This window comes from Phallusia mammillata, chromosome 4 (genome assembly GCF_965637545.1).
Source record: "Phallusia mammillata chromosome 4, kaPhaMamm4.hap1.1, whole genome shotgun sequence".
Classification (NCBI taxonomy): Eukaryota; Metazoa; Chordata; class Ascidiacea; order Phlebobranchia; family Ascidiidae; genus Phallusia; species Phallusia mammillata.
In genome coordinates this window covers 26,802,170-26,815,539 of record NC_137255.1, presented here as the reverse complement: position 1 = coordinate 26,815,539, position 13,370 = coordinate 26,802,170, and the positions used below count along the sequence as shown (strand labels likewise).

Below are 13,370 nucleotides of genomic sequence, written 5' to 3'. Positions count from 1 at the left end.
CATTTTGCAATTGAAAATTAACAGTAACTAGCAAACAAAGTTACGACATTGGGTGGTAAATTCTTGAGGTCTTATCATGTTAAATGTCCCAAGCCCTTGTTTCCGCATTTAGTATTTCTGCATTTTATTTTGGAGTATTTACAGAAAATCTCGATGCTTCAAATTGCTGTCTATCGAATTAACCGCCGATTGTGTTTTATTGCTAGAATTGGAAAACAATTAAACTTTGACATCACGTTGCAAACCGCATCGCATAAACGTAGTAACAAGGAAACAAATCGTTGAGCATGCCTTCAATTCACTGCAGTCGTTACGGTGTTATCAGCGCCCACAGACTTGACGCCGACGAGCTGTTTGTCCTATTTTGCGTCGGGTGATAAAGGGGCCGGTCGACGAAATATAAACGTTACGCATGCGTTTATGTTTCGAACACAAATTTATATAAATTTCAATTACCTGATGTAAGGGGCAAATTTGAACCCACATTTGTCTGAACATAGCTATATCAGTAACAAAAAAAAAAACAGTTCTAAAATAACTATAAATCAAAAACTAACAACGCCACGTTTTAAATTTAATCTTTGTCAACAATCGCAACCTTCGGTAATTTAACACTACAGTACACCGTAAATTACAACGTCATTGTATGCCTGTATTGCGTTAACGATGTGATTTATCCTTATTCAAACAGAAACGTATTAATGTAATATTGTGCTACAAAAGACATCCATACATGCTTCCTACAGTTTACCTGTATACACAAGACACCTTTAAAAATTACTCTGCACGACAAAGTAGGTAAATGATCGATCAACGTATTTTACGGTTACGCGGAAACTCTATGGAGCTGACGTCAAAGCAATTTCCTTGCCCCGTATGACAGGATTAATTGCTTCACTGCGAAAGCAAAACCTAGTTTACTGCCTTATGCGTTTTGGTAGAAAAACTTTCAGTATATCGGTAATAATTGTTTTTATTTTATTTGAAATCGTATTTTTTACTTGCGATTGGAGAACTAGTAAATACGTATGTATTTTTTAATTTTTGTACAAAACTTAAAGCTAAAGATCTTGCAGTATATTTCCTGCAGCCTTTGTCAGGCTAATGACGCACGAAGAAACACAAAAATCTCATAAAGTTCAAAAACTCATGTGGCAAATCGATAAAAGCTTTAGTTTTTGGGTTGTACACGTCGGTTACTTTTGTAATAATAAAAGTGAAATAAAAAATAAACTGATGATTAGGCAAAAATTGCGAAAACCTTGAGCCTCGCAGCAACAACCTATTTAAATAGGTTTTGTGTCATTTACTATCGCCTATTTATTCGGTACTGACATCTAGTGTCAGTGTAAATGTTGTTTAAACCAAACTGATCGATATGTATCGTATTGATCCTCCATAAAAAACGTCTAAGCCGCCGCAAAATGTTGCTTATCAAAAAAAATAACAATTCACCATGTGGAGCTGTATTTCCTTTTTAGTGTTTCTTTACATGGTTGCGCAAATGTCAATTTGGTGACACGGTAAATTAATCGATGTGATATTTACCTTCGCATCCCCCTTGATAATTGTAAAGTTTTTTAACTTGTTATTTTTCTTTTTCAACACACAAAGACAAACTTGCAGCTAAATGACGATAAGCAATAAACCCAGGAAAAGAATAGTTCATAAACTATTAAGCAATACATATCAGATAGTTTTTTGTTATTGTTTAACTTAGTCAGCTACACTCGGCGGAAGTCTACCAAAGAAAAATAGTTTTAGCGGGACCTAAAACGACCCCGAACCCGTTCCAAACATCACAAACAGGCCCGAACTCCATTATTTTGTTATAACTATTATAACTAATTGGTGTGAAATAATTTCATCGTTGCGCTGCACACCCACATTTCACTGTATTGAAACACACAAGGAAGCGACAAAACCTTCTCACAAGTGTCACAGGCTCACAGCACAGGGATAAACATGATAAACACTGGTTTGAATAAAAACTAACATTGATGGGTGTAAAGCAAAATGTTGTAGCCAACGTCAAAACACAAGTCATGTAATATATAAAGACATGTATAAACTTTGGTACTTTTGGCACCTAAGTATAAATGTGATTGGGTCTAAATATAAGGCAACAACATTAAATTGAAAAACATGTAACACCTTTATATGTTCCAGTAACTGATTGATTGGTAAAGTTGATGGCTGTTAAGTGTAAGTCTAAATATGAGGCAATAAAATATAATTGACAAAGCATGTAATACCTTAAAGCAGTGATGCTTAATGAAATCCAGTATCTGGTATTAGTAACGTTGATGGCTGTATCCGCTGCTGTTCCAAATCATTGGAAACTTCAATCTATTCTTATTACTTCCGCGTAAACCTTGCAAACTATTTTCTTCTAAACCAGGAACGGCAAACCACTGACCCACGGGTCAGGAAGTGACCACCACGTGAATTTTAGTGACCCACTTGTATAGTTTTTAAAATTTATACTGATTACTATAGGTAGGGTTACCAGACGTTCAAGGTTAAAAGCACCACAACAGTTAACTTTAAGGTGTTTGCCAGATTGCCTATTGTCTTAAAGTACAGATTTTTGAGTCAGTTGTGAGGCAACAGATATGTATATTTAAACGTACAACTTGCTCTCGTACCAGTTGTCATTGCTTAGGTTTGATAGCATTCATGTTCTTCTGGTCATTACATAGTCAACCCGGTAGCATAAATCGATGCTGAATTTTGAACAAAAAAAGCAATTGATTGCGTAAACCGTAAGATAAACTGGTAAATGCGGTTTGATTGGTGTTTTTGTCCGGAACTGCTTTTGCTGATATGGTAATGCTAGATTCCTAAGTAAAAGCGCAGCCATATTTTACGCATTATAAGCCTAGAATATCAAGACTTGCAGAGAATATGTAGCAACAAGTTTTTCATTGATGTTGACATAGAATAAAGTCTGTGAGCCAGTTTGTTTTCCATCCGATTTATGATCTTATATATGACGCATTTAATGAAAAAGGTTCGCTATCCCTGGCTTAGGAGTGTTTTTGTATTTTTGCATTAATTTATTGGCTTTGTCGTTTGTTTTCATATTGTTTAAGACACAGACGATGCTTATGAAACCGAAATGCATTTGTTTTTCGTAAAACGAATAAAATACAGCGGCTGACTTGGTATGTTTACGCTGGATTTTATGAAGTAATATGCAGCTCATTGGAATGTCATATGAGTTACAGACTTTGAAACGTTAATAAAAAAAATTAAGAATCAAAAATTTTAATCGTTTTTTTGCAAGTCCACTCGCTTGTGGAACGAGCTTTCACAAGAAAGTCGCTGCTTGGAGTCATTTTCAGCATTTAAATTTAAACTTAAAAGACACTTCTTTACTCCAACAACCAATACATTACACCTACAATGTAGGTGTAGGTCCTACATTGATCTCAACTCAAATTCACCGCAGTTCATTGCATGCTAAGACTTGGTCACAAGCAGCCCACTGAACATAAACCCAAAACAATATCGTCGCTGTGCCTTGTCATGGTATAGAAACAACAAAACACGTGTTCATTCAATGCCCATTATCTGCTTGGCCCCGAATTAGTCTGCTATCAACACTGCAGAAATTTTTGTCTGCAGACACCGAGCTTAGTGTTTCCGTTTTTCACAGTTTTGCTCCTAATATTATGGTTTGTTATAATATGTTCGGACATCCTGGTTTAAGCAAAGCAAATCTTTTGTTGTTTTTTAATTCTGTTCAAGTTTACCCGTCCGCTTGTAAACGATTTTGATTTGTGTACTGCATCATTTACCTTACTGTTTCTGTTTGCTTTTTTTCACTTCTGTGTTTAAACACTGATGACCCTGTTTTCCACTAACGAAAAAGGGGAATTTTCACTTTTCGGACTGTCGTCTGATTGTCGGATCATACAAAGACAAAAAATGCAAAATTTTAGTGAAAGAATCGTATTTAACTTACTCACACATAATATGCAGCTAAATTTTCCTACTTCAATCGTCATTATTACGATGTACAAAAACAGGTGTTTCTAGTTAAAACATATATTAATGCAAAGGTTAAATTGCTATTTTTTAGAAAGTTTTCCTGAACATGCTGTTGTTAGTCTTGTTGTTTATGCTGTGTTCATCTGTTTCTGCTGAATGACGAACTTGGCATAACTTCAGTGGATTTCAATATTTCATCGAAATTACTCCAGTCAATTCACATGCTGAAGCAGAAATGAGATTTTCTGTGTTGCACGCTATTATAGCTAACGCTAAAACCATTGAAATCAACATTTTTTTGAAAATACTTTTTCGGGTAAGATTTTGGCCTTATGTACATTTAATAACAAAGCCTCGCATTTTCTAGAATCTAACCAATTACGATGATGTTTTGTGAACGCAATAAATATTTGCACCCATGTTATTCCAGAACCGTTGTTGTGATGTGTGGGTTCAAATTGATATTGCGCATCAAGAAAAATTCTTTTTACTGACGAAACAGTTGTGCAGCGGAATACAAATCCAAAACTTTGCACGTGTTGCCTGTAAGTTTGTTCTTCCAGTGTTTAAATAAGTTACAAATGTAGATTTTCTGCCGCACAGAATACAACTGGCAATAGTTTATTGGGCCAAACTTGAAAATCTTATGCGTATTAGCGGGAAGTCATGTAAACAGGGCTTCTCAAACTGAGGTCGCGACCCCAATTGGTGTCGCATAATATAATTTTGGGGTCGGGAAACTTTATGCGTTATCAGGTCAGTCACAATAAATCGTATACGTACATTTATTGTTTAAACATCATTCCCGTGTATTCAAACTGCTCTAAACACATTTTGTAGAACTTAAAAGGGTATTGCCAGCCTAGTAGCCATATGCCCCAGACTTTTTTATGCCTATTGTGTGCAAACAATGCGAAAAAGCTGATATCACAAGCTTCACAATATATATTAAGACGTCATAAAATCTAAGACTATCAATCTGTGTATTAAGTTAGAAATTAATTCAGGCTCTGTAGGCGCCATAAGATGGTATATATATATGAATATATATATAATATAAGTATTTTCTTTACATCATACCCATCAAGGGTCGCGTAGAAATTTCTGTTTTAAAATGGGGTCGCAGAGCAAGAAAGTTTGAGTAGCCCTGATGTAAAGGAGCGTCTTATTAACGACAAAATACACGATTAAAACCAATCAGAGATTTTCGTCGGCTGAAAATAAATAAAACTTTACCACAACATCAACTTAAGGTCCAGTAATGCAAAGTATAATCACCCCAAAATACCTAAAATTTGGTTCATTTATGTTTCAATGTGCGTATAACTATATGCCGTTTATAGTCATTATTTATTTATCCTAAATCGGTTTTTAGAATCAGTTGATGAAAATCAAAGGTAAAAAGATGCCTCCGAAAAAATGGCACTTAAACCGCTTTGAAAGAAATTCATTGTTCTTGGTGGAGATTTAGCGATTGCATGGTATATTCGTGCAAAGGTAGCAGCAGCAGCAGCATATAGAAGCGCGTAACAAGAGACGCGGCATGTCCGGAAATCGTTACGCTTTCGGCAACAGGTATTTAATACCCGACAGAGCTTTACGACTTGCCGACGCATTCAACAAATAACAGTTTGCATAATGCTAGCTGTTGTAAATTAACATGCATTGTGAAGCATAAAACATAAATCCTCCTGACAATGATGTCATATGATCATCAGTTGGTAATAAGTAGGGCAATTATTTTTTGACCTAAAAACCGAAAAATTTTGACCTACAAATTGAAAATTTTGACAAATTTTGACCATAAAAAACTTTTTTTTGACAAAATTTTGACCTATGAAGAATTCAAGTAGTTAAATTACGCATTATCGTTCAAAAAGTTAAAATATGGCTAGGCTAATCTAACTAGAGCGAAAGAATGTGCAAAAGTCTAAGAGAAGGGCAAAAATCTGAACATAAACCTAACCTATTCTGAAAAGGGAATGAGCTGATTAAAAATCACTGCCAAAAAAGTGCAGCTGAGACACAACGAAAATTATTCAATACATTTGTATAAACGAAAGATACATGAAGTATCTCAAGCAAAACCGAAGCAAGAGCTGCACCTAACCTGCAGCTGCCGTAAAATGACTTGGGACCTACCAAAATTTTGCACGTTTTGAGGTGTGTTGAGCATCACGCCATATCAACCTAATTGTTTCACTCACTTGATGGTTTATGATTCGCAATAATTGGGGCAATGGGCCAATTACAACAGTATAAAGTAGGCTACAAGGTGTAAAACGAATAGTTTGCTGGCAGTGCAACCTCTACAACACCACGACAATGCAGTTTGTAAACAATTTTAACTTTGTAAAAAATGTTGACTTTGTAAACAATTTTGACAATTTTTGACCTATTTTAAAAACAAGTCAAAAAATATTTGCCCTAGTAATAAGACATTTATGTGTTTTGTACAAACAAATATTCGCTTCTGCTTGCAGTTTATTATATAGTTTTTAACTTTGGAACATAGATGCACATTAAATATGCTATTTATTGCACGGAGCGCTTTGACTAACAAATGTAACTTCCATTGAAACTAAACTTTATTAAGAACCGCTGTACATTGTATTTATAGCCCAACACATCGCCATATTTACCAAACCATACATACATGAGGCAAATGACTCAACAACGGTTGGTTGACACAGTTCGGTATCCGGTTTTTGAATCGTCCCTTAATGAGGCGATGTAATAAGATGGTACTGTTTATTGTAGTGGAGGTACAGGTGGCATATACGTACAGCGGGTGTTCAGAAATTTATTGGAATATTTTGTAGACATGTGGTCACCGAATAACATATTGGTTTATTTAAAAAATATGTTAAGTTTTATTTTCAAATATGTGTTGTTTACCAGTTTTATTAAGTTAACGTTTTACGCATAAAGCGATGAAATTCTTCTACTGGAATTTTTTAGCTATCTGTGTCATCTTTTGTATTAAACCCGGTAAGTAAATTAAAAAATATTGTTACGATTTGAATATGAAAGGTATTTTGGTAGACACCCGTAGTAATAAAATGTCATCAAGTCTTCACTTCGGCAAAATCTTTTGCGATCTTTGTTTTAAAAGCTGCGTTGGGATAGAAACACGTATGGAAAATTCCTTCTTTAGTCGCATTTTTTTTGCTACACCGTGATAGTTAAAACCCTGCTCTAGAACAGTCAATACAATGCATCTTAAAATGTTAACCTGTATTATAGTTGAATTGAATTTAGTTTATTTCACTTAGTAAAAGCACATATGGCTACACAATGCCACGGTAACTGAACGGTAAATGGCACCAAATGGAGCGCAATATAGTGACACTATTGGTGGGTTACAGCTAAACGCGCTATAGCTAAACCCTATTATGAACAGTTATGTGCAGCTCACCATGTAGAGAGTGAGGTTGGCGCATTGTGTTTCACACGATCGGGGAAAAACGTTGGTGGGACCAGTCGAGGGGACTAGAGAAGCTAACTGTGTTAGTGAATAAGGGTGGAGTTTGGCAATAACAGAAACCCTGCCGGATTATCTCAAGTACAACAATAACATTTGCATTTCTTGTCAGTAACAAGCCAACCCTGCGCAAAAAGCTTATTCGAGTGCCAGGATGGATCATGTATATTTCCATCTTTTCGATGTAACGGACAAAGATGGTGTCCCGATGGTACTGATGAAGTGGATTGTGACGGTAAGAAATTGAATTTGTTTTAATATGTAAAGTTGCTCAGTTTGATTTTAAACCATTCAATTTTTTAGTATGTGGTAAAACTTACAAACAACGCAGGTTTTTAGACTGACTACCTTTCTTGGCCAAACACAGTTGCCTTTTAAGCAATGCACATACCCTGATAATCTTTTTATATAATGATAATGCTACGCACACGATGATGTTATATACGTAAAGCGAAGATGATATCTGTTTATGACAATTAGTTTGCGTAAATGATTTTCTGATGTTGACACAATATGCTTAAATTTCAAGGCAGAATACAGGTTACGATGTTTTGTGTTTTCCTTATCATCTCTTTGTCTCCCTAAATTAACGATAATTAACAACATATATTCATTTTTAGAATACCTACAAATTAGTTTGCTTGAGGAAATATTTGCTTTAAGTTCAAATAAAATCATAGACCAATTACTACACCTGATACGAGCTACTTATCCAGTAGACAGTGTTAGGCGATAGCTTGTGTGTCCTGGACAATTCCCCCTCCTTTTTTAGCATGTTAATTCGGCTTGTATATTAAATGTACAAAATGTATCAATTAAAAGTCGTTTTTTCTCTTGCAGGAAACTGCACAACCGACGAATTCCAATGCGCTTCAGGGGCGTGCATTCCTTTACACATGAAGTGCAACCGCAATTGGGACTGTGCAGGAGGCGACGACGAAATCAACTGCACAAGTACGTAAATTTGCCCTCAAAGATGTAAACGGACCTGAAACAGGAGCCCAAACCCGATGGAACCCGGCCAGAATTCGAATCATATTTAGACAGTGCCGGATTAAAGGTCTGCTGGCCTGTAGGCACATCTTATAATTGGCCCGAAAATTAGGGTTGACACCTAAAAAATTAGAATTATTAGTGTTGCCAAATCATTCTACTGATTTTAAAGTTGCCTGGATTTTTGACTAGCCTGTAGGCACGTGTCTATTTTGCCTAATGGTTAATCCGGCACTGTATTTAGAAAGACATATAGGCCCGAAAGTTTGATAAAATAGGCTAAACATTGAAACCTTTGCAAAATCAACGAAAACAAAGACAATAAACAATGTTCTTTAACAAGTCGTTTTGTGGACAGGTCAAGCAACTAGTTACTGAGAAAGTTAATTTTATTTAATAGAAAACACTGACAGAAAGTGTAAAATCAGGCTCGAATCAAGTCCGTTGTTTCGAAGAAAACTAAGCTCAAACCCTAACCGAGCCCGACCCGAAAGATCCGGTCTTTGGTACAACCCTGCCACATGCACAAACAAACAAAAATGCGATTATTTTATGCAGTTAAATTTCTTTTTACCTTTTGAAAAAATGTTTGCATTTAGTTTCAGAGGGCTGCAGGTACCACGAGTTTCAATGCGTTCCATCAATGAAGTGCGTGAATTATTACATTAGATGCTACAACCGCTGTGAAGAAGGTGATGAACCGACAGTTTGCGATGGTAAGATATTTTTCTTGCAATCCACTAGATGTCGCTCGTGTGCTCCTGACACGCTGTTGTTGATGGAAATAATTTTAAATAGGGGCAGGAACTTGGCCGAATGGTCTGGCACCTGACCCAATACAGACTTAAAAAAGCCTTAATCAGGATCCTTTTCTGTGAGCGTTGTGGATTCGCACGCCTTAATGATGATTTAGAAAATAATTATTTTTAGTAGGAAACTTGGCAGGAACTTGGACAAAACCCACAGGTCAGGTCAGTAAACTGACCACGCTGTACATGTGAGTTCCATCATATCGTTGTACGTTGTATTTTTAAGGTACGCCAATTTGAAGGTACGCCAATTTCTTGCGTCTTTTTTGCGTCCACCAGATTGTGTACATCGGTCCTTTTTTTCTGTTATGTGGGACAATGATTTTTACCAAGCAGTTGCTCATCCTCGGGGCACCAATGTAAAGTTTCAAGTTAGCCTTTTTAGTCTAACGTAACGAATTGGGATGTCATAAATCTTCACATAATTTAGAGTACAATCCTACGTTAATGTAAATCATACTCTCAAGCTTATGCTAATTATTGCATCCGTTCACTAGGTCGCTTATTACTTTTGTACAAGAATTATGACTTTTAGCCAAAGTTAAATTATATTGTGAAGATAAAACCTGTCTATAAACAAGACCTAGTTCCACTCCACCAAGTAATATCAATAAAAGTAACACACAAGGAATTACGACACACAAGTCAGAAGGCTAAAACAATCAACTGCCAAATCAACAGTAATCTGGCACTCAGCTCAATATAACTACATTTAACAAGTGTACCGTACAAGTGCTCTTAAAAGAACACTCTCCAACATAACAGAAAACAATGACATATACACACACTCTGATAGGCATCAAATGACGCAAGAAATTGACGCACCTAATTCATGGGATATTACCGGAGAATAATTGGGAAATTCCATAAAATTAGTAGACTGCTTCCTTTTAAATACAACGTCTTAGCTGAATTTGGAAATGACAGGTCACAGAAAAAAAGAGCGTGGTCAGTTTATGCACCTGTCCTGAGGGCAAATCGCATGACGTCTTTATACAGACAGCTAGGAAACCGATGAAAGTTTGTTACAAAGAAGTATGTTTGTTTGACCCAACAATCCCCATAAAATTTTCGGTAACACTGTAATGGTACCCACTTATTAGTGATAAATATATTTATATTTATATATCGGTGAAACAATCGGTTTGCCAAATGATCTTAAGTGGTTAATTTATCTGACTTCGTATTAGGTAGCCTCCTGGGTTTAAACAAGGTACAAAAGTAAACTGGTAAACACTTTTATGGTAACCAGTTCAAAACAACACTTTGTTGCAGGTCAATGCGGCCCGGATGAGTTTGAGTGCCACTCAGGAGCCTGTATCCCAAACTATCACCGCTGTGACGGAGCGCCGGACTGCATAGACGAGGATGATGAACGAGAATGCGACGAAAGTGAACAAAATCTGGGTAAGATAAGATACACAATAGTTTTTTTTCTGCTGAATTCCTATCAAATTACTATTGCATTTTTTACCCTTATTCACATGTACTAAAAGTGGTCAAGATTCTTATTTACTGTGGATAAATATATATATATATATATATACCGCCAATTAATATGGTACTACTTCCTTTTTCTCTCTTCTCTTTTTCTTACTTATTTCTCTTTTCCCGCAGATGAGAACGGTTGTGGACCTCGTTTATTAGACTGCAATGTTCATGGATGTGTACGGCTTCATCATGGTTGCTTTTTACCCTACTGCCACGCCAACTTCACAAGCGATTGCATAACTGGTAAAAAAGCAGTTCTTATTTTGTATTTGATTACACAGTTGCGTATGCAACAATTGCAAACCATGCCTACTTTTCGGCAGTCTGCTGTGCCTGTAATCCCGCAAAAGTATTACTATTAAAATGTTTTGGTCGCGTAATAAATTACGTTTTGTAGGGTAAAATCCTGCATAATGAAATATCGATACACAGTTAACGAATATGAAGCAGCTTTTTTAGATAAAGTGAACCTAAAAGCAGTGATATTGTCCAATTTATTTGAAAACTTATACAAAGTTATCAGATATATATATTTTTTAAGTTAAGATATAATTTCAAAATCGGGATCAGCCCTGAAGCGTCGGTACAGAGCAGCGATCATGACACATTCATGTACAATTCATATTACGCCAGGCCCATTGAAGGCGTTATGCCGAGTCAACAGGTCACAAAGCATTCCCATATGGCAAGAAGTAGGTTAGAAATATCCAGACTGCGGCGGGATTCAAACCCACGGCAGTGGTCTTTTCGGGACCTACGCTTTACCAATTAAGCTTCAAAAGTTTATATTGCATACACCATGCTATATAGGAATGCTTGTTGACCGACTGACTGAACGCATGCAGATAAGCTATGGGTCATTTCACAAGCAAACCGTCTTATTTCCAAACAACAATTTTTTAAAGCTGCTTTTTGCATGTAATATTACAGGTGAATGTGGACCTGGCGAACATAAATGTCGTTCAGGTTTCTGCCTTCCGGACAAATATGTTTGTGACGGTTTTCATGATTGCTTAGATTATGACGATGACGAAGCCAATTGTCCAGGTTTGGTTTTGCTAAAATGCATGTATTTGACCTTAAAATAAAACCCATAGCATCAATCCAGCTAGAAATGGGCTCACAATGCGACTTATCAATAGCTAAAAACAGTACGATTCTCAAAAATTTCACACAATACTCTACGCTGTATAGCACAAACATTTTTTTGTGGAGCACGTAGCTGTGGCTCTTTGTATAGTTTGTATTTTTTATACAACATTTTCGTTGATGCGATGACGTCATCATGATTATATCGATGAATATTAAATAAACTGATGCGTATTAATAGCAAAAATTTTGAATAGCGTAGAGTATTGTTTCAAAATTTTGGAATTATATCTTCCTACTTTTCGAAATATCTCATTGTGTGCTCATTTCGTGTTGGACAGCAACATTATCAGAAAAATACCTAAGCATTTCGGTTTCAAGTTTAAGTTTAGGTCTTGTTTGCATTACGACTCGAGTCTGTTAAACGTACCACTAGAATAATTACATTTTTCAGCACAACAAATTTCGCAAAGGGTTACTGTTGTGGGAGGGCGACTGCAAAGTTAAACATCATAGCTCGTCGCTATTGTAGACTGAGGCCAGTGTGCTCACACTGTCCAATGTGTAAAGTCCAGAATGCAGAGTGTGTAGAGTAAAGACTCCAAAGTGTTAAGTGTGGAGAGTCCGCTCCAATGTGTACAGTCCGGAGTGTAGGTCCAGACTTCAGAGTGCAAAGTGTTTTATTACACGAAACATTAAACCTTATATAGCGCAAACACATGGTACAAAATTCAGCAAAGAACACTAAATCACAGGCACACGACTGGGAACACAAGCTTCCTGACTCCGTAACAACTGGAAAATGCGACACCCAACACACAAACACGAACAACTATCCAATTTAGGACACACAGCAATATACAAGATTCAATCGACTTTAGGCAATTTTAAACTTTTATGATGTTAAATCCAACGCCTTTGCATTTTAATCACTACACTGTAACTATTGGGTTATCTTTAAAGTCTGCAACCTTATTTGCTGTAACTACTCGAACTTGTTATATGAGTGCAATACCCGCAATAGGTTTTTGATATGCCCCGTTTTACTAGACAAAGGATTTGCCTTTACCAAATTTTTGTTTTTCAGTAATTTCACCTAACTGCACAGCAACTGGAGTTTCGGCGAGGTAACGTAAAAAACAACAACTAAATCTAAAACCCCAATATTAAGGGCTGTTATAATCTTGCTAAATTTAAATCTCTATCCAATCTATTGTTGTTTCCATAGCCTCCCAGGAAGTTATGTCCGATCGTTGCTCCTCGAAGCAGGCGATCAACTTGAAATGATCGGTGACGATTTGACACCTCTGGTCAATTGCTTTGCATTAAAGGACAATCAGACTGACCAGTATAACATGAATTTCCTTGGTGGAATTGAGCAATGTTCTGCGAATATAAGTTAATGGATTTACTATTTGTAACAAATTCCATCATGTCAAATTTTTTTTGTATTCAATTTAGCTTTGCTTTTAATTGCATCATGCTCTTTATTGTTTTATTAAATGGTC

The 13,370-nt window shown here is 36.3% G+C and overlaps 1 protein-coding gene across 1 annotated transcript; it reads left to right on the top strand.

Moving 5' to 3' along the window:
- Nucleotides 1–6,902: 6,902 nt before the first annotated feature.
- LOC145223709 (modular serine protease-like) lies at nucleotides 6,903–13,265 on the top strand. The gene is made up of 9 exons (XM_080090103.1): nucleotides 6,903–6,987; nucleotides 7,593–7,715; nucleotides 8,321–8,434; nucleotides 9,073–9,189; nucleotides 10,558–10,689; nucleotides 10,900–11,016; nucleotides 11,704–11,820; nucleotides 12,950–12,989; nucleotides 13,091–13,265. The coding sequence occupies exons 1-9, from the start codon at nucleotides 6,930–6,932 to the stop codon at nucleotides 13,263–13,265; spliced, it is 993 nt and encodes a 330-aa protein (XP_079946229.1). The 5' UTR covers nucleotides 6,903–6,929.
- The last annotated feature ends 105 nt before the right edge of the window (nucleotides 13,266–13,370 follow it).